A 21,918-nucleotide genomic window follows, 5' to 3' on the forward strand; every position below is an offset into this window, starting at 1 on the left:
TGTATCAGTTCCTGTGTACTCCTTTTTGCACAGATGATCCAAAGCCTGTTGTTACATCTTTTACTTAAGCAATTGTTTGTCTTAACTCTTTGGGACAGTGGAGCTTGAATGCACTCTTGGAAGTGCTGCTCAGCTTGCTCAGAGTCCTGCACACATTTGCCGATGCGGCCAGCTCTTGAGTCTGACTTTCCTGTGTTAACCTGCCGGCTATCTGTTGTGGTACAGCTTCTCTGTGTTCCGCTTCTTAACCTGTCCCTTGAAGGATGTACGAGGGAGTGAGATTGAACGCCAGTGAATGTGAGCAGGGAGGGCGGCTGGAAACAAGACCAGGCGTGCGCGTGCACACACACAGCATGCTTGGCAGGTTAAGGTAGAAGTTATATGTGGATGTAGTCCTCAGGTTGCAGAGTCCCCATTTCTCTCAGTGACTGAGAATTATTGGGGACTGACTATATTCCCAATAGTGTACTAACAAACACTCGTGTGTGTACACGTGTACATATTATCTTGTATTTGGAAATCAACTGAACACCATTGAGTTCACTTTGCAACCAGAGAAAAGAAAACTAGTGCACATCGTCCTGTTGATCCCCCTTGTGAGGGATTGGGAGGAACATTTTAAAAATGGGTCCTGCTTTCTGATTCAGGTTTGTAATGTGCCTCCGTATTGGAACAATAGTCCCATTCTTTGTATAATTAATAGAAAATTAGTTTCTAACAGTAAAAATTGGGTCAAAAATGGAGATGATTAAAATGTACAATTGCAGAAGCCTGACCCTGCAAACCCCATTTATGCAACTGAGTTCCAAAATGCTTTTGAGTGCTTGATGACTCATGTGGCTTCTTCCTCTGGCTGGTTTCGTGTAGGCAAGAGGTTAGCAGAGTAGGGAAATTAAAACAATGTTGTACATTATATTATTACCAGCCATTGAAAAGCCTATTTCGTATGCAAGACAGCAATGTCGAGATATATGGAGAGCCCTAGGCTAAGTACAGAAGATAATTACATTTGGAATTTTACTGAGTTAAGTCATTTACAGCTTCAAATAGTTGCAGAGAAAAAGCTGCCAAAACACACTTAAACTTTTTGTTGTGACTTTTTGGGGAGAGAAGGGATTTTCTTTTTAATTAGTTACTTTCTATGAAAAATTAGTTTTGGGGTTTTGGGGAAGATTTTTCTCAGAAGTTTCTTCCTTTAGCAAGTTAATATTTTCCCATTTGAAATACGGATGTAAACATTGGAACAGCAAGATTGTCCAATAGTCAAAGGGTACGCTGTCCAATCCCAAAATTTTAATGCAAATTTTTGGAAACATCTGTAAATTAAGCATGTTTGTTGAGAAGAAAAAGTAGATTTACCCTAGATTTCACTTAACGATTAAAGACCAGTAAGCCTTTGGTAAACTACGTTCAACATTACGGGCTCTATATGTCTATAAGTATCTGAGTTTATATGCAAGTATGTATTGGTGGTATGTAAAAAATGATGCAAGTCCTTGCATTTATTTATTTATTTGATAAAATTAAATCCTTAATGACTGGCTTGTGAGGAAGTCATCCAGAGAATTCTCATTGCTGGCAGATAGGCACTGTAGGCAGCAGATGGGCGTTTTAGGCCATTCTTTCTCAGGAGTGCTATTTCGTTCATCTTTCCTCCCTCCCGGCAATGTGAGGGCAGGGGAGGTGTAAGCGTGTAGGCGTTTTGTCTACTTTTATTTTGTTTTCACTTTCCTAGCACCCCTGAAAGAGCCTTGGTAGCGCAACGCGTAAGCATTTGGCTGCAAGTGGGGGGTTGGTGGTGAGAGCCCACATGCTAGTCAGCAGAGAAAGATCTGTATGCTCTTGGCCTACAAAACTGAGAATATTTTCTCTCTGACCTTTTATAGAAGACAGGTGCCAACCAATCCCTTGTCAAAGGGTTAAGAAAACAACAATAATGAATTTTACCTTCTTACTGGAGACTCCCTTAGCTCCCCAGCTAAGGAGCTGCAGTAAGACCTACAGATGTCAGTCCCTTTTGCTTTTCAGCGGAGGTGTAGAAGGACCTGTCTAGTCTGCACATCTGCCAGACTTCTCCAACAGCAGCTCTAACCAGAAGTGTTTGCTGATCTTTGGGGGCCACAGAAAGCCCACTAAGGGATATTCAGTCACGCATTCGTGCTTAAAATCCATCCGGAGCCTATTACATAGCAGGAACCTTGCCGGAGCCACTGCACATGCAGTAGTGAGCAAAACGGATCAGGTTGCCCTTCGGATTCTTAACATTATAGAAAGGAAAATAGGCGATAAATAATTCCCCACAGTTCTGGCCATTTATTGGGCAGTGCTGGCTGGCATTAATGGGTTATTGAAAATACCAGAAATGTGCTCAACAGAAGGTGGTGTTTGATTGGTAGATATGGGCCCCCAATACAAAGCACATTTTAGCCATTAGCTATTCAATTGGAACAAAGGGACAATAAATGGTGAAAAGTCTTTAACATTAAAAACAAACAAACAAAACCCCCCCCACTTGCCCTGCAGTAGAATCACAAAAGTCCCTACAGGTATAGCCCAAGAGTTGGTTTGCAGACCTGGCACGGTTGGAGTCTTAGGGGAAGGTGCCGTTTAGTTCAAAGCTAGTCAGTCCCCTGTTAGGCCTCCTGTTTTCTGAAATTCACCATTTCATTGTGTTGACACTGTTGCCATCCCACACATCCGTGTCTGGAAATGGACTCTTTCGATGTACTTGGTTAGCAGTCCTTCATGTCCATCTAACCTCAGGTACTGGGGGAATTTGGTTCTTGCAGTGGCAAGAATACTCAAGGTTCCTGGGCTGGTGCTCCAAACAGCCAGTCGCCTTTCTCTGTTCCTCAATGCCTTTATGCCCCTGTTCTCCTAACAGCAGGCTCTCGTATGTCACCTCACTGGGGAGCATGCACACCCTCTTTGTGGCTGACCCAAGAGCTACGTCGACAGTTTTCCCTTAAAGCATCTCCCAACCTTGCAAATTTCCCCCAGCTCCAAACCTCTCCATGCAGATCACAAGGCTACCACTAATTAACCCGAATTACAAAAGTATTTGTGCCAAGCCACTCAATGGGAAAGAACAGTCAAGTTTGGACAATCCCTGAAGGATGATCACTGTGTGGGAGGAGAAAGAAAGTCTACTCATACACACCCCCTCACCCTTCTCACCTCACAAGGTCTCCCTCTCCAAAGCAGTACTCAGCTCCCTGGAGCTTACAGTAGTCATTACTGGTATGCCCCATTGGGAAAACAAACCCAGTAAGGCCAAATCAGATCTTATAACATGGATCCACTGAAATTCATTGTTTACCCTAGAGAATCATTGTAAAAGAGATTTCCCCAAAGAAAAGGGAGGGCCCAGAAAGTTAGGGTGGCTCCAACCCCAGATGGGAGGCTCTCTCTCTGACTCAGTAGTGAGATGGAACTTCTTTTTCTGAATCGCCGCTGTTAGCCACAGGGGTGAGTGGCGATGACAGTGTTTCCCTCTGGTGCTCTCTGACCAGTTACTAGAATCACGGCGAATCCCGTGAGATGCTCACTGTGAGGCTTCAGACAGGCAGGCAGAATTAAAGGCAATGGGTCAGGGATTGCATTCTGGCTCAGACCCTGTATGTAATCCATACCATTCATGAGAGCTACCCTGTTTGTGTCTAATGCAAGATGTAATTCAAACCTCACCGTTTTAATAACATACTGTTCACTGAAATCAAGGGGGTACAGTAAGTATTTATCCGAAGGGGAATTGGAACATTCGTAGAATTTCCACTGTCTTTTAAATTTTTCCCTGAACTTTTGAAGCCCCCCTTTTGTGTTTATGTGTGGTGTGTATGTTTGTTTACATCAAGGTGCCAGCATTTAATAGAAGAGGATTGACTGATCAGGTTCATCTTGTGTTGCACCTAATTCTTCTGTCACTGAAAAAGTTAAGAGCCAAAAAGGCATCCAAGTAGACATTCTGAGCCTTTGACTATTTCCCTCTGCTTTCAGTGATTACCAAGACAACTGGCATTGTCTTCGACATTTTGCCGATAGACTAGATGGGGGTGAATACAACCACTCGGGAGCCTTATAGTATACACCACCAGGACGTGAGCCGGGTCCTTCCACCTGTATACTTCAGTCACTTGACATCAAGACGGGGTCCCATAGAGATCATTTGAGTTAAGGACCTGGTTCTTTGAAGTCAGTGAATGATATTTCAGCTGTTAGATGTTCTCTTTCGATGAATTTTTCTGGGGTGATAGGCATTTCAAAAAGTGTGTTAGCTGACGTGGGGAAGGTATTTCTACAGTCAGTATGCACGGTTTGTAAAAATCACCCCATGTGTTACTCCCACTCGATACCCCAAGTCAGTGGGTCAGAGGCAAAGCAAATGGAAATACTGTGAAATTGAAAGCTGCCCTCCCAAAATGCCACAGTCAGGTTTAGAAGGAAATCCTTGAATCATCCCTGATAGGTTACCTCCCCAACCCCTCCTCCATGTTTATGGAGATAGGTCTTTAAAAAAGGGGGAAAGCCTCAGATTTGGGGTTATCCTATTCAAGGCTCACCATGTGTCAAGAGACAGGGCTCAGCACATGCTTCCAACAAACCCTCATCATAATAGATTCTTGAAGGTAAATAGTCATATCAACCCAGAGGGAAAGGACTCGAGCAGAGTGCCTGGTTGGTGTTCAGGGGAGAGAGTGGTCTTCTGTTTTTTCTTCCTTAATAATTTGACTCCATCCAACTACTGTTTACCCAGCACACATTGTCTTCAAAGCCCTTCCTGCCTCCTGTAGTGCCCAGTCCAGTAAGGGTTAAGGGGTGGGGGGTGGGTAAGAATGGCTCACTTTGAGCTACACCACCAGGCAAGCCTACAAGATAGAGGGGGAGCCTTTGACTTTCGTGGGGCACAGGAGAAAGGACCGTTTAGCTAGGACATTCCGTACTCTTGAGATTTTAGGGTCAGGGAGAAAAACAGCGGTAGAACACGTGATCCCTTCCTTTCTTCATCTTTCTGATCAACAAGAACTAGCATGATCCACAGTCCCAGTTTGCTTGCTGGGACTGGGGATTCCCTGGGACATGGGACTTTCCAGGTCAAACTGGAATGTGTTGGTCAGTCCTTACTGGTAAGTGTGAACCCACTGGCTGAGAGGCGGCTTACTGAATGCCTTAAATTCTGCTTCTAATCAGTTCATAAAGGGGCTTTGGGAACTCACTTGTACCGACACTCAGTGAGTGCCAGCGCGTCAGTGGGGCTTCTCTGAGCCCTCACACCTCCGAGAGAAAGCAGGGCTCTTTCCCTGGTTCCTGCTCACTCATGGACAAGAAAAGGAAAAGAAGCGGCTTTTGTGTGATGTAATGTTGCTCTCGTTCCCTGAAAAGCTGTTGATGAATCCTTGGTGATCATGCAATCATAGACCTCTTCGAGCCCCGTAACAAACCCCCGGTGCCCTGTCACCGAGAGGAAGAAGCCCTGGTGGCGCAGGGGTTAAGCACTTAGGCGCCGGGTGAAAAGGATTGAGCCCAGCCAGCAGCTGCGAGGGAGAAAGACTTGGAGAAGAGGCTGCAGGAAAGCCCACGGGACCGTTCTTCTCCAAGAACTGGGGCTAGTGAGTCAGAAATCAGCCCAACAGCACCGGACCACCGCCACCGCTTACAAATGAGGGGGCAGCTGCAGGAGGATTTACTACAGGCCAGTGGTCAACACAGTACAAAGGCCAGGATCTTAAATCCAGTCTGTATGCCTTTGTGGCCTCTTAATCTGGGATGCTGCTTTAGGCTGGGGTGTGTGTGTGTGGGGGGGGGGGGTGGCGGTGGCAGGGCAGGGCCGGTTCCTTCTAAGTACACTTGGGAGTTGAGACCTCTGATTTGAATCCTTGACTTGTATGGTCTCCTGATCCTTCCCGCTCCCCAGACTCCCTTCTGAGCAATGGTTGACACTAGAGCAGGGGATCGGGAGCTCTGGCATCCCTCTGGGGTTTTCGAAATCGTGTTCAGCAGGAACTGTAAGCTGAAAGATGTCGGTGAGGAAGAAAGCCGAGGGACATTAATCCTCACACCACCAGTCACTGAATGGACCTTACTTCTGATTGCTCTGCCAGACTGTCACAGCTGCACCCACAGCCCCCTGACAGACATGCAACCTCCAGTTACAAACCAGTCGCGGCAAAGTTTATTATATTAAAAATGGGAGGTACAGGCAGTGGTTCCCCAAAACTAAACTGGCCACTTTGCAACAAAAACATGTTATTTTTATCCCCACTGTCATAGATTCAACCCAGGCTCCTAGCAACCCCAAATAGTAGGGTTCCCAAGGCTGAAAAATTCTTTCTTGGAAGAAAAACGGGGCTTTCTCCTCCCGTAAACAGCTACAGTCTCGGGCGCTCACAGGGGCAGTTGTAGCCTCCCCTATAGTGTCGCTGTGACTCTGTATCGACTCAACAGCAGGGAACCCATTACACAAGCAGGTGGCCTCATCTTTCTCCTTGCAGAGCAGCTGAGGGGTTTGATTCCCAACCTAGAGGTTAGTAGTTCATCGCTAACCTAGGAGCATTGCCCAAGCTCTTTGTTATGATCACAGCATTATAGTTGTAAGCTTGTTTGCATGTACCTTGGAAGTGCTACTTTCAAGGTTTTTGTTTTGTTTTTGTTTTAATGCACAGAAAATGATGTACGATGTATGATCTAACTAGACAAACATTTGAGTAACTGAGGAACCTGACCTAATAGTTGCAACGTGATACCTACAAATTCAATTTTAAGACAGATTGAAGAATGGCCTGTGTTTGTAAACCGGGGACTGCTATTTTTTACAGTAAGGCAGAAACCCTCCACAGAAGGAAAAAGCACACTAATGGTGCATGTTAGAAAATGGTAAGGGGGGGAACGTGGCAGGACCCACGAAACGAGGCCTTTCTGTTGATCCTTGGCTCTCAGGAGTTCACAGTGTGAACTTTTTAGCCCTTTCTGACCCCACTTAGGGTCCTGGTCCCAACAGTGTCCACAGTCAGAGCCTAGCAGGACCTAAGGACTCTTTCTGAACAAGCTCATAGCTTGCTGGGGAGGGAGGGCCTCGGAGCATGGTAGCTTCGTGGTGCTGCTGCTCTGTGACTGGAGCCAAGAAAAAGAAGAAAGAGTCTCTGGGTTTCTCACATCACGTCCTTGTTGAAAACCAAGACGCCTATTTTTCATAATTTAAAATCCTGCATAACTCTGGGAGCATTAGAATTCCTAGACTATGACTGAGTATTAGTGTGCGTCTGCTTTAAATGTCAAGAGAGTCTTTAATGATAACTTTGAAGGAATGTTAAGATGGTGACAGAGGGAGAGTAGGGAAAGACTTCGATTGGGGTGAAATGAGCCATATGTTGCCCAACACCTGAGTGTTGTAGAAGGATTTGAAAGAAAAAAAAAACCCCTTTAAAAGTTTTCACTGGTGCAGAATTTTGAAGTCGTATAAACTATAGTTTGACCAAGTGAGGCGAATAAAAAATTTGGGATATAATCACTTTGACTAAAGAACTTAATTTCCTTTTCTCTTCCAAGTGTACTGCTTTTTTAATTTTCCCTTCATCTTTTTTCCTTTAAAAAACATGTATCTTCTTTGAAGAGCTGTGTAACTGAGTTTATTCTACTGAAATCAGGTAGCTGTTTGGATCATCCCTGCCTACACACTACTGAGAAAACTGGCCCAGCTGCTGTTAGGGACATAGTCTGTGCCTCGGACTAGTAGCACTCCAACTTACCTGAGTAAAATGTTCACTTGCGTTTCCTAATAACACTGGTTCTGGAAGTTTAGGTGTGACCTATCTATAAGTAGAGAGAGTGATAAAAGTACAAATCCCCACCTGTCCTACAGAGGATCTGAATCTGCTTGGAGTCTTCACAGGCCCATGTCTTGCCTTAGCACCCCACGTGGGTCTTTTGATTACATCAGTGTGGAACAGTGAAGGCAAGCATGCTCTAGCTGGGGTACTGGTTCTGTTTCAGCCATCTCCTGAGACATTACCTCGGTATTAGCCTCCTCTGTGAGCCTGTTTCCCTAACCACACCTACAAGGACCACCGCCATGGCATAAACTGCCACTGAATAATTGTATCTCCACTTGCTGCGACCCTGTGTGTACGAGAATCGAACCGTGCTCCGCCAAGTTCTCAGTGACTGCTCTTTCCAGAAATACATCACCAGCAGGCATTTCCTCCAGAGTGCTCTGAATGGACTGGGCTTCCAACCTTCTGGTTAGTAGTTGTGCTAACCGTTTGAATTACTCAAGGACTCCTGAGAACCAGAGTTACCAAACCAAACCCACTGCCTTCCGAATTTGACTCACAGTGAACCCCGTGTAGGTCTGGGGCTCCAAGACTGTAAATCTTTGCAGGAATATACGGCTTCGTCTGCACGACTTAAAATGGCCACAGCCACCTTTGCTTCTGCGAAATCAAGTGGGTGTCCTGGCCCGTCTTCACATCTGCCACATTAATTCTAGCATTCTCACACACAGAAAACCCTTCGTTCATTTCATTAGGATTTTGTTTCTCCTGAGTGAGAACTGCCAAATTGGCCTTAAAATGATTAGTCTTCCTGACAACATACAAAATGAATATGTTAAATGGACCCAACACCATGTTCCCTTTTCTCTGCTAAAAGAATGAGTTTAATCTCCCCAGTTTAGATTGCTGACGATGTTGAGGGACGCTCCTAGCCTTCGGCAGTTATCAGTAGGGTCCGATCAACGCACACGTTCCAGCCCTCCGCAGACTAGACTATCTGAAACCTAATTTGAGGCCATGGCTAATAAAAGGGGGGATGACCTATATCAGCCAAGGGGGAAAAGCACTTTCCCAAGATGAAGGGAAGATGTGATGAGAACTAGAGAGAAATCCCTAAGAAATGGGCTTCATCTTTCCCATCCTTTCTGTTCCATTCTTTAAGCCATCAAAATGATTTTTCTGCCTAGTTAGCCAGGCTGCAAACGCCATTCAACTCCTGCTACGTTGATTTAGATATTCTCAGCCAAAATACGTATAAAGTGGGCTGATTGAACTTTTCTTAAAAAACAATTTGTCGAACATTCCCAAAACACTGGGTAAGCTAAGGCTGGAAGCTCATCTGATTCTCCAAACAGCCCTTCAAAGCATGATTGGTCCATACTGGGGAGATCTGGAGAGCAACGAACCCCCCACTTTGAGCAGCCAGACCCTGCCCAGCCACCCACACTCCGGTGTTGACCCCGCTCTTCCCTTACTGCCCCAGCCCCAGCCCCTTACCAACCTGGAAAGTGCTCAGAGGGCAGTTTGATAATTCTGTCACTGTGTCTTGTTTCTGCTTTTAAATCAGAATTGGTGACCACATTTCCATCGACCTTTGTCATGGTTTTGCCCGGTCTCTTTCTTTGGTTGGTGGTGCTGCTGCTGCTTTTCGTAGGAGTCACGGTTTATGAGGAAAGAAATGCCGGAACACACTTGCTAATGTCTGGTTCTCACGTTCTAATAATGAAAGGGCGCCATGAAAATGGATGGGGATGATGAGCTCATGGAATGATGGCATAAAAAGTAATAAAGAATTGGAAAGCTTTTTGAAAGGCCGCCGATTATTATAAATGCAAGGCAGCCAGTGAAGAGTGACTGTGATGGGTGTCAATGTGTGGCCTTTCTGCCTACAAAACCGCACATACACACGTTTGAGTTCATCTTGAAGTGCTTAGAATGGCGTATGTCCTAAGAGGTATCATGGGAACGCCAAACTCATCCAATATGATAGTACGAGTTAGTTCGGACTCATCAAACAAAAGCTTGCAGTTTGGGTTGTGTTGTTTTTTTTCTCGTCGCCATGGTCATCCTGAAGATGATGGCCAGAATGAATGTGAGGAAAAATAATGAAGCTGGGTACATTTCCAGATGAGTGATGGGTCTAAGTGAAAGTCCTCATGGAACAAAATAAAGACACTTCCAGGTCCTTTCCCTCAGAGTTCCGGGCCGGCAGTACTCTGTGAACAAGTGCTGAGTAGGTGTCTGCAACAGAGTGTGGTTCTCTTTGTGGAGTAAAAGGCCAGCTTCTGAGTGGAATGCAGAGGAGATGGCTCCATTCCTGGGGAATGCAGTTTTTCTTGCGAGGAGTTGTCTTATAATTGCTACATCCACAGTGTTCCCCCTCCCCAAATTAAAGCTACAATTAATATTCAGCAGACTCTTCCATAAATACCACCTCTCATCCTTTTAATCTGCGATGTTCAGCATGGTAGAAACGTTTTAAAAGAATGGTTTATATGCCTTAATTCTCTCTGCCCTAGTAATCTGAAACCACACAACCACACGGTTTGTTTTTGCCCCCCTAGTCTTGAGTGTGTTCTAGTTTTTTGACACCTCAAAATCTAGAACACTCACATGGAAAACAAACAGCTGCAGAAGAATGCCGTCCTCACACATGCATCTCTGTAACTGAGCCACTTTGGAAAACTGAATTCCTTCAGCATTATGTGTGCAGAGCATCTTTGAGTTTGGCTGTTCAATAACTTACTAAGTAACATAAAGTAGCTCCTAATATGGTATCATTTTCATTTCCTGTTTGTGAAAAGATAAATGCTAAGGCCTTTTCTTTTCTTTTTAATTTATTCCTCCCTGAACCAGAAGTGACTAAGAAGACAAAAACAAATGTGATATGGCTCAAGACCGAGTCACGCCAGTAGAATACAAGGAAGGGTCTTTTTCTGTGACCCCTTTGTGCTTTCCTCCCCCTCCCCCACCTCCATCTCTGATCCTCCTCCCTAGAAAACAACTGTATTAAAAAAATGATGTGTTTTAAGGTATTTTTATTTCAGGATAATCTGCAATTACCAGAGAATCCAACTTTTTTTTTTTTAAGGATCTAGGTTATGCGATACAGAAGGATTGGACGTCTCTCCAAATTGAAGGCATTATTTTTGACAAGTGGTCTCCATATAAATTATTGACATAAGACAATTCTCTCTCCCACCCCACCTCCAGTTCATCCACCTTCTCTATCATCGCCTCGACATTTTCCCCTAGAGCACACAGCTGTTCTTTTAAGTATAGCTTTATCTGTTGTAAATGTAGCCCCCCACACACACCAATTTCTCCTATAGACCTAGCCCATGTCCAGCTGTTTCAACTTATCAAAAATGCTGTAAGACTAATCCAATCCTACATGACCATTAAAAAAAACTTTTAAAAGTAATGTTTGACTTCCTACTGTGTACATGCAATTAGAAGCCCCAGTGGTTTTAGAAGACAATTTTTCATAAACAAGGAGACAAATTATTTTCAAGAGGAGACAAGCACATAGTAGGTACTCAAGTACTCAACAGAACATAGTTGACGTTCGTTGAAAATGGCAACCCTTTTAGTATTGCCCTTGCCCTGCCAATGCCCTTTGACAGCATGATGTTAGTCTGTGTCTACTTGTTAAGAAAGATGAAGTTAGTTTTGCACAAACATCCACCTCTCAGAGTTCCACCACAACCACAGTAGATGAGTTGATGGGTTTTAGCTCCTAGCTCATTTTCCTAGGGCTTCCTCGTGAATGCGTTTAGTTAATAGGCGTGAGTCATTTTTGTCTTTGAGTTGTCTGTGTTACATGGGACTCCTTGGTGCCAGCTGGTCTAGAACTGCCCAGTTAAAGACTAATGTATCTTCTCTTGAGAAGTCTCACGCCAGCACTTTTGATGACTTCGTTTTCTAGTACTGTCACACCCGAGGTGCCACAGGGCTTCCTTTTCCCTCAGTTGAGGACGCTGGCCTTCCTGGCCTGGAGCACCAGCTCCAGGGAAGTCTTGCTTTCTGTGTCAACTCTGGAAGAAGGGCCTCGCCTCTTATACTTCTAATTCCTGGTTTTGAAGAGATCTCCTGTGTCTTAGCTCTACCTTACCCTATTCTTGCTTCTTGGTTTGCTTTAACATTCTTGAGCTCTCAGAAGAGAGCCACTGTAACAGAAACCCGACACCTGCCCTGCCTCACTAGTATAACAGTTACACCATTGCCACCTGAGATCTAGCCACAGGCATGGAAGTTAAGATTTACAGCATAATATTGGCTGGGGTGGGGGTGCAGGTCAGTCCTCTGTAACACTTGGGGTTTGGCAATGGCCAAAGAGATTTCAAAACAATTGAGCAATGAACATGATTTTGTTATGTGCAACGGTGCTATAGTTTAACTTGGAATATGTATCCTTTAAGGCGTTAAAATAGTAATAGTAATTAAAAGAGTAATACATTTGCATTCAGAGAAATAACAGAGCATTTCTCCCTTCCAGCTTGCAAAAGACAAAGAGCGCCTGCAAGCGATGATGACCCACCTGCATGTGAAGTCTACAGAGCCCAAAGCTGCCCCTCAGCCTGTAAGTACTGATCCATGCCTCACGGCAGAGAAGACAAACAGAGCATCTCACGCTGTTTCCTTCTCCACGCCAGTCTACTTGGATCGGTGTGAGAGTTGAGTAGTTGAGAGCTCAGTCTTGGTTTCTGCTTCCTTTAATGATGAAGGCCCTGTGTGAAGCTTTTGGGCTGATAACAGGTGTTTCAGAGCTGGCCCTTGTCTACAAGGCCCTACAAGTCTTTTCTTTTATCCAGAATGGTGCTAAAGTGAGTTACTAAAAAGATGTGTGAGTTGGTTGGAAGAAGAAAATCTTAAGTAGTAGGAACTCGGAAGGCAGCCGATGGATCCCAAAGGCAGAAGAAAGGGGCATGTCGGCCTGGCTAAGCTCACAGGCAACAGTGCTTGCGAAAAGCACTTACTGGAGCGGAGGAAGGGAATGGGAGACATGCTGTGCTGACCAAATCCCAGTTGCTATTGGGTTGACTGCAACACATAGTGACCCCTTTGTGTGAGAAGCGGCCTGTGGGCCACAGGGTTTTCAATGGCTGGTTTTTCAGAGGAAGATCACCAGGCCTTTCTTCTGAGGCACTTCTGTGTGGGCTTACGCCTCTCAACCCTTTCAGTTAGGAATCAAGTATGTTAACAGTAGAGGCCCAATTATGGAGTGTCTCATGGTTCCTGAGCAGTAAGAAGTGAAATCTAGCCTTTCATAGAAGACCAAACATGGTAACACGCTAGAATTGGGTGTTATTTTTGCAAATCTATTGTTTCTTGCCTTTTTTCTCCTCTGACTTCACCTTGACCAAGTGGATGGGATGGTCTCTGAGCCCTAACTCCCATTTGGGCCCCATTCCAATGCGATAAATCCATCTCTTTGAACAGTTGTGTTTGTCATATAGTTAAATTTCTATTTAAAAAAATTAGCCGAGTAGCTTCAACTGATTATTCAAAACGGAAAGAGTGCCTTGCTTCTTGATTTTAAGATTTGTAAAATTTAAAGGTACACTGCCTTTATTTGATTTTGCTTGGAGTCACTGTGTGAAAATTAATTGAGCGTTGACAATCTATAGTTAGTACCAGCAATTTTAATCAATATGCAATGATGCAGCATAATGGCAAAGTATTGGTTTATCTGTTTTGACCGATTTTTTTTCTATAAATAAAGCAAACATACACCCATATATGTATGATTTATGGTGATAGAAATAAAACGGAGTCAGACTATTAACCCAGCAAATATGGTAGCCTGCCAAGATGCAGTTGGCAGACAAAATTAATGTCTGAAACAGAACACATTACCGAGATATAGGACATAAAATCATTAAGCACTTCGCGCTTCCATTTTTACTAGGAAAGACTCCTTAGTTTCCATGTATTTTACGGCAAATGAGTGTGTTGGCTACTTACAAAGAAAGAATGAAAAACCAGACTATTCAAGGTTGTGCTGTTCATGTCAACAGTAGCCCTGCCCGCCACCTTCCTCTGAAGGAGGAGGCTGGGAATAACACAAATCCAGCTAACCATACTGATGAGGCCCCAAAATGATTTGATTGACTTCTCCAAATTGGGATGGCCAACAGCAAAGGGCCCCAGTGTCCTTGAGTCTTCAGCTGGCTTTCATGTGCAGGGAGTACTTTTCCCAGGACGCTGGCTCTGAGTCTTCAGACAGTGAAAGGGTACTCGAGGAATGAGCCTGGTTTTGAGCATGGGGCTCCGGAGGCATAAAACTAAAGATGCGTTCCGTTGTTGCCGTGAGTGGTGCGTCTGGGTGTTAGTAGGCAGTGCTCTGTGTGTCAGCCAAAGTGACCCTTGGGAGTCTCCATGAAGCCCAGGGTTAAGCAGCCAGTAAACGGACAGGCAGCCGTAAGGGAAATTGCACAAGGAAGGGAAGGTTTGTCTTGATTAGGGTTTTTGGGGGGTTATTTTTTTAAAGAAAGTGTTTTACATTCTAGAAAATTATAACTTTGAAGGGGGACCTCCTACTAAATTTATTTTTAACTGCTCTATTGAAAATTCCCCACCACTAGTCAACATTATCTCTCAGTAGCTTAGCACAGTATTTCTTTATTAAAAGAAATAGGCACGAATATTTTTGACTGAAAAATTAATAGCTTTTGAATTGATACACAGCAGGTTTTCTTTTGCAGAGAGTCCAATATCGCCGCACAGCACTTCTGTAGCAGTTTATTTAGAGTCCAAGTCAGACCTTTGACAGCTCGAGCAGCGCTACACGCCAATATAAAGAGCTCCGAGATGTAAGCCAACAATAGGCCGTCTGTGTGAGGTTTGCCATTGTCAAATACATAGATTGTTTGGATTAGTTTATGTAAATGTACTGTTGTATTACCCTTTGGGGGGAAGAAAAAAGATCACATTTGTGTATGAAAAGTGGTTTCCTTCACAGGCCGCATTATAAATTCCTTATCCTTTAACTTAGGTGTAAGAAGTAAAAATTGGTGCCTGACAAGCAGGTATTGTGTGACACTCTGTTGTCGGAGCGAACCTGCCTTCTTTTCATTTACTTGGAAAATAGAAAATTTTATTATAGATACCATCTTATAAATCGGGAATTACTAAAATATGTCTAGGTGAGGCATTTTGGAAATTAATTATAGAAGGTAAATGTGTAGTGTTTCGCATACATTTTTACTCCTTTGTGTACCCCACCCCCTTTACGAGGGGCTGGGGGAGGTGCACATGTACAGCAAAAGCAGACCCCTTGATTCCGTTTAGGGCACAGAGATATTCTAGTGGCTGATTTTAATGTGGAAAATCTTGTGTGTAGCCAGTGAATCGCTGTTTCACTTCCAATAGTAGAAAGTATCTAGAGGGTTCATTCAGGTGTTCTTGAGAGAAGCAGCTACTGGGGATCCATCTCTAACCAGATGGGGTGACATCCTTGCCAATAAACTTACATAGTACCCCCCCTTCCCATTTAAAAAGAACTGTGTGTTTGTTTTAAAATCTGTCATCACTAAATGATGGGGGGCTGTGCTGTAAGCCACTTCTCCCTCGCTGCCGTTTGGGGTAGGCACCATTTGTCAAGGAGCCCTGGTTGCATACTGGGTGACATCTTGGCTGCTAACCCCAAGTTCAGCAGTTTGAAACCAGCGGCTGACTCTCTGCAGGATGAAGATGAGGCTTTTTTACTCCAGGAAAGAGGTACCATCTCTGAAACTCACAGGAGCAGTTCTTCCTTGTCATGTAGGGTCACTGAGAGTCAGCACCAGGGTGATGGCAGTGAGTTTGGTTTGTCTTTTTTGGGTAAGTATCTGACCAGTCCCCATTTTATCACATCGAAGACCTCATTGCTTCCGCACAGAAACATTGTCTGGGCCCATCAGGGAGCTGAACTGCATGGAGGTCTTTGGAGAATACGCTTGTCTAAGAACTGTCCCCAGGTATTTAGATATGAGCCCAACCTCACACTGTGCTTAGAAACTGATAGTTGAATTGGACTATGTGTTTGCTGTTTTCTCATGCACTGAACTTTCTGTAGCATCTCTTCCTGCTTGCTGTTAAATATTCTAAACTGAAAAATCCTTCCAGAAGGATCCCCGGATCACACAGGTTGTGTTTGCAAACGGTATTTCCACCTTTCATTCCACCCTTGCTTGGTGCCTGGGTGATGTCAAGCTTTGGTCACTTTGTACCCATTGTTGGCCATGTAGTAGGTTCTGCTTAAAGAGCCCCCGTGTTTGCTTCAAGGCTCTGGCCTTTCCAAAGCAGAGGTTTCGGCCGTTCTTCTGATGCACCTCGAGGTAGCTTTGAATCGCCAACCTTTTGCATCTTGTATGGACTTTTAAAATGAAACACTTCCATTAACAAATATTTACTGAGCTTGCCACCTTAAAGATAGAGAAGTGAAATAAGACAATGCTGGCCCTTCCTGTTGAGGTATTTGCAGTTCACCTGCCTTGCCCCACGTGCACACACTCACTGCGTCTGTCTAAGAACGGCTCGCCTGCAGTGCTGAAGGGTGGGTAGATTTTCTAGACCTGGAAGGGGAAGAGAAAGAACTGGTAAGAATTAAGTTTGCTGAGATCCAGGGTAGCCACTTGGGCTACCCGAGAATCCTTTTTGTGACCACCTAGTAGTATTTCTCCCAACTCTACAGCAAGGCCACAGCACCCATGTGTCTGTGTGTCGGAGGGGAAGAAGGAAAGGGATGGCCGACACCAGCTAAGAGGAGCTTTTCATACGTCTCCTTGTGTTAAAGCTTGGCTGTGCGTGTGAGCGTCTGCCAGCGCAATTGTATGTCCTACACAGGGTGGGATAGTGTGTTTCCTGGCCACAAGTCGTGAAGGCTTTTGTTTGGTTAATTTTGTTTTTGGTTTTAAAAAGGTCCTTCTGTTTTTCCTTGGAGAGAAATTGGGGGTGGGGTGGGGTGGGGAGTGGAATCAGACAGTTGTGAGCAGCCCTCAGGAAAAAGCCGGGTGTTCTTTTGTTCCAGAGTCAGGAGCATGCTGCACATAAACACCCAAAGGTAGTGCTTGGGGGTTAGTGGCCCCATGCCGCCAAGCCCTCCCTAAAGAATGAGCTGGAGGCGTTTGTTGGAGGGCGTAACTCAGAGGGCAAAACAGTACTAAGGGCAGCAGCAAAGAGACACATGTCTGTCATGACTCTATGAAGTTGCACGGGATTTTTTAACAGACTTTTCACTATGCATCATAATGGCAAGAAAGCCCTGTAAATCCTGTTGTATAATGCCGAGTACAGGAGACGGCCGCTTTGCTTTAGGGCATTCCTCGGGATCAGAGGATGCTCCCGGGCCTGGGGAGACCACATGCTTTCAGATTCGGTGGGCAAGTAATTACAATATAAAGGTAGTGTATCCTGCTTTCTGAGAATGATATGAAACATTTACAGGAACTTGGCTATTTGGAATAAAATGTACTATTAGAGGTTTTTTCCCCCCTTAGTTTTTATGCATTTTCTTGCACTCTTGCCATATCAATTAGGACTGTTTTGAAATCATGTATTGAGCGACCATCAAAACAAAGTGCCCCTCCTGCCAACCCCCTCTTCCTGGAAGAAAAAGAGGGTCTTTATTAGAGTAAGGAATGATCATTTGGGGTACTGTGGCCTTGCCTCAGAGTTGGCATAAATAATACTAGGTGGTCATAGAAAGGATTCCGGTACACCACCCAAAAAAAGCCGTTTTCATAGACTGTTTTCCTTTAAGCCTCCCTCTTCAACTCCGGAGTCGCCTTTTTTCTTCTTCAGTATCACTGCCAGTAACACCACCTTCTAGGCCATTGCCCTCTGGCAGCACCTGCCTCTAAATTCAGACACAAGACTGGGCTGAGACCGCCAGGGAGGCTGAGGCTCGTAACAAAAGCCTCCCGCCGCCACCCACTGCCCTGCCCTCCCCACAGTCTGGGTAATGTCCCCTTGGCCTCTGAACGCCAGTGATTCATGTCTAGAAACGCCATGCAGTTGAAGCACATCTCCAGTCCTGCTCAGGCCAGTACGCCCAACAGCAGAAAAACGAGTTCTGTGAGGCTGGAAAGCCCTGTGTGTGTCCCTTGGTGTTTGGGTTTCAAGTTTGCCTTTTGTTCTCAGAATCTGTTTTCATGTGATGCAAGAGCACAAACAAAAACAAAAGCGAGTTCTTATGGGAATGCTTGCAACAAGTCTGTTTCTGCCTGGGGTTTACATCAGCGGTTTATTTATTTACTTTTTACTGTGATGACTCATCCTCTGGAAAGGAGAGGAGGTTACCACTCAGAAACTACAGTGCCTTGGTGGTGGTGGTTCAAGGATGAACCAGGACACAATTGTAAGGGTTTGTGCGGGGGGGGGGGGGGGGGGGGGTCGTTTTGAGAAGTGTAGCCTCTGTGCTGTCCTTCTGAAGAGAGGAAGGGGGCGACGCTTGAAGGCACACGCACACACATTTGCCCCTAATACGATGGTACGGCACATGTGAGTGACATAAGAATTCCACTTTGGGCCAGGGTTTCAAAAGAGAGATTATCTTCTGCTGAAATCTTCCCATGATGGAAACTTGCCATGGAGAAAATACCAGTGTTACTAACTTCTCTAAACATAGCAACTTCTTTTAAATAGAAAACGAACACAATAAGAAAAATAGGCTTTCCATCAGGAAAAGCCACCCTCCCAGCCCAATCCCTTCCTGCTCCGTGCCCCGGAAAGGGGAGAAAAGTGTCGTTTAAAACTTAACCACAATCAGAAATTCGAAGCGCATGTGCTTTCATTTCTAATTGATGATTATACTAAGATCTAATAGTTTACAATTGAGATGAATATTTCAAGATGATGGCCAATCCACATTGTTCCTGGTCTGCTCTCATGTGCTTAGTCTGTAATTAATTTTGGGGGGGGGTTCCCCCTCCCCTCGAGAGAGCTCTTAATTAAACAAACAGGTTTAGTTTGAGCAAAGAGCCCATTCTGAATCCTCCCGCAACCCCCTCCTCCATCTCCCGTGTGACCCTCTCCCTCGAAGATGGCTTCTCTCTAAAAGACAAGCATGTGATTCTCAAACAAACATGTAAAAGTTAGGAAACTCTCACAGCATTTGACAAGGTTGACATTTCATTAAACTTGTTGGTTCAGCCTTCAAATGAGTCCATGAGGCAAAGCCCCTCTGCTTGGAGTTTACAGCTTTTTGTTCTGCCTTCCCTTGCATACTGCAGTCAGGTTTAATTTGGAATCTGGGCTCCTTCGGCAAATTAGCAATTAGAACAATTTTGTGGGAATATGTATATGTGTCATTAGTTTTCCTGCAAATTAATAGCGAGGGCAGAGGTCAGGCAGAAATTTTCCACTTGACTGCCACTCCTCTATTGAGACTTGGCACTTGTTTTGGAATGGCCACAGCTGTTCCCAGCCACACTCTTCCTCTAGAAGAACTGTCTTTTAATTAGTTTACCTCATAGCCATCATTACAAATATTACTGCCTCTCCTCCTTGAAATAAAATTACTGTTTCTACAAAATATCCCAGTGACATCTTGCACCACTGCACATTGATGGTGGGGTCACTCGAATGCAGCATTTAATCATTAGATCACCTCCATACGCGTCTCCTAATTAGAGTCCTTACAATACATTTTTATCTGGTAATTAGCTGAGATTGGCTGCTTCCTCTGTGGCTTATTAGAGAGAGCCCAGCAGTGGGTGTGAATCCTGGTGTCATTTGTCAAGCCTGGGAAGCCCCCTCTCTGCTTTCCTTGGGCTCAGTATTTTTATTTCCAGTTGCTACCTGTGTTCAGAAGCTTCCGGAAATCTTACCTTGTTCCCATTTTTTTGTGAGTCATGCCAGCCTGTGGGATTTTCTTTTCACCATGGCTGCTTTGGGTAGAAACAGCTCAAGTGCCACATCTGTTCGTATTTGTTGCCATCGTGCCTCTTGGCTTCTGTTCTTCCAGGAGAGTGCCTCCAAAGGTGGCCTTGCCACGCTGCCGTTGTGCTTGAGTTTCGCTTTGTGGCCATGGCATCAAAAACCCAGTGGTCTTTGTGACCTCTTCCTCACGCCAACGGAAATGAGCATGCCTTTTTCTTAAGGACACGTGTGTTGCTAGCATAATTTTCATTTGACTTTGAAGAAAGCCAACCCCCCTTTTCTTCGGATAAAGTAAAAAGCGAAGCCTCAGTGTTACGCTCCTTCTCAAGATTGCTTTCCGGCAGTTGGGTGCTTGGCCCAGTGTGTCTCATCGGTGGTTAGTTCTTCAAGGAGAGCAGCTGTGGACGTTCATTCAGTTCCTCTTCACCACAGTGTCCCACACCTTATATTCTATCAATAGCTATTTAGTGACTCACATCAATATGAATAAGAGCACTTCAGTGAAGCCTGTCCAAAAAATGAGCATGCAGGAAAATGAAACAGTTTGATTTTTCTATCCCCTGTGCCCAAGAAGAAGCTACAAAGGTTTTTGAGTCATACAAGCCTGTATATGGTGGTGGGTTTGGGATCTGAGTATGGGCAGGTTATTTAATCCCTTGGTAAATTATCTGCAAAGTAATAAATATGAAAAATAATTAATTAAAAATCATAATTACTAGCGGTGGCAAGAGAATTAATCGAAGCCTCACAGAGGCAGCAGGCTTAGAACATGATGTTTACAAATGCCCTTCGTGACTCTCCAAAGTGTTGGGTGTTCTTAGCTCAGTGTCATCATGTAAAGCTGTTTATTTGTGAGCTAAGCATTATATTAGCCTTCCATACCCCTAATTTCCTTGACCCTTGGCTTGGGTTGACGCTTGGACATACTGTCTCTGAACTTGGTCAGTGATTAAGACCCTAACATCCAAGTCAAAGGAGAGGTGAGCCCCACTCCTTTGCCCTTGGCTTCTCAACTTGGCTTCCTTCCACGGCTGCCAACCCTGACTTCACACTTAGTTTGCAAATGTGCGTCATGATGGCAAGTCTCTGCTACTGTTGAGGAAGCAGCCCCAAAACGTCTCCTTTAGGGAGATTTGTAAGAACCATGCCCTTTCCTTAACTTTCTCTTCTCTGCCATTGGCAATATTTCTTCTCTGATGAACCAACATTTCAACCTGAAAAGGCCAAACTGACAGCTCTCCTCCCAACGTGCCAGTTTCCAGCCCCATCTTAACATTTCCCTCATATTCAGCATCCTCCGTTTCTTCACAACCCCTCGATGTTCTTGTTTGGGAGCGTCCCTAAACTGAGTGAAGATTCTCATGGCCTTTTCCAGTAATAGAGTGTGAGTAAAGGTTGAGTGTTCTCAACAAATTGAAGCTCTCTTTTAATACGTTCTTTGCTTATGATCAGAAGGCAATCTCATCTTTAGTAATTTCCCTAAAGTAATGCCTTACTCTCAGGATGGGAGTAATTGTGAAATGGATTTATTGTGCTAAAGTCATTTGCAATCAGGTTTGAGAAAATGTCACCAAGTGCAACCACGAGGCAGCCTTTGGTGAAATTTTCTTAGATCTTGACACGGCTCTGTGTAACTAACTGATAGAGCAATTTGGGTGTAAGTTGTCAACAACCAAGTTCTTTGACACATTCAGATGTAAAATAGTACTTCTGTACCAGCCATTTTTGAAAATGAGGACAAATCTATTTATGAGCATACCACTTCAAGAAAGAGAGAGCGAGCTGACTGGCTGGCTGGCTGGAGTCAAACTGGCTAGTCAAGCAGCGGTCTCTCCTTTCTCCTTCAAGTACATACCAGTCGCTTCCTTACCTGATGTTTCAAGGGGGGGAAACATCCTATAGTTTCAGATATCTCATGTGCCAGATTTCTACATTAATACATTCCAGTCTCCTCTTCGATAGAATTGAATGGAGATTGCCCAGAGCGCTCTGAAAGCTTAGTCTCTGCCAACGGATGGAAGTCAGTGAAGGTTTACCAGAGCGGTGCCCCGTCTTTTGACACGGAACTTGTATTACGGCACAGCTCCCTGTGCTGCGGGAGCCACTCGCAACGGGGGCTATTTAGATGGAACAGAAGGGAACCACGCTGTGGCTCAGTTGAAGTGCCACACTACTGTGGTGGGCAGCTCAGATGGACACCGTGCATTGCAGCCGGTGTTTCCAGTGCTACCAGGACCCCCGCGCCCCCTTTGAGGTTGATAAGGCTCTTAGGCTGTTGAAGGCGGTG

At 44.7% G+C, this 21,918-nt stretch overlaps 1 protein-coding gene across 7 annotated transcripts in view; it reads left to right on the forward strand.

The window, feature by feature from the left end:
• The window catches only part of FOXP1 (forkhead box P1), a 730,731-nt gene that overhangs the window by 687,480 nt on the left and 21,333 nt on the right, over positions 1 to 21,918 (forward strand). For all 7 annotated transcript variants that reach the window (XM_075549895.1, XM_075549899.1, XM_075549893.1 and 4 more), the window contains one exon: positions 12,265 to 12,348. In XM_075549895.1, coding sequence (XP_075406010.1) covers positions 12,265 to 12,348 — 84 coding nt within the window. The remainder of the gene's footprint in view (positions 1 to 12,264; positions 12,349 to 21,918) is intronic.

Source organism: Tenrec ecaudatus, chromosome 5 (genome assembly GCF_050624435.1).
Source record: "Tenrec ecaudatus isolate mTenEca1 chromosome 5, mTenEca1.hap1, whole genome shotgun sequence".
In the NCBI taxonomy this organism is placed as follows: Eukaryota; Metazoa; Chordata; class Mammalia; order Afrosoricida; family Tenrecidae; genus Tenrec; species Tenrec ecaudatus.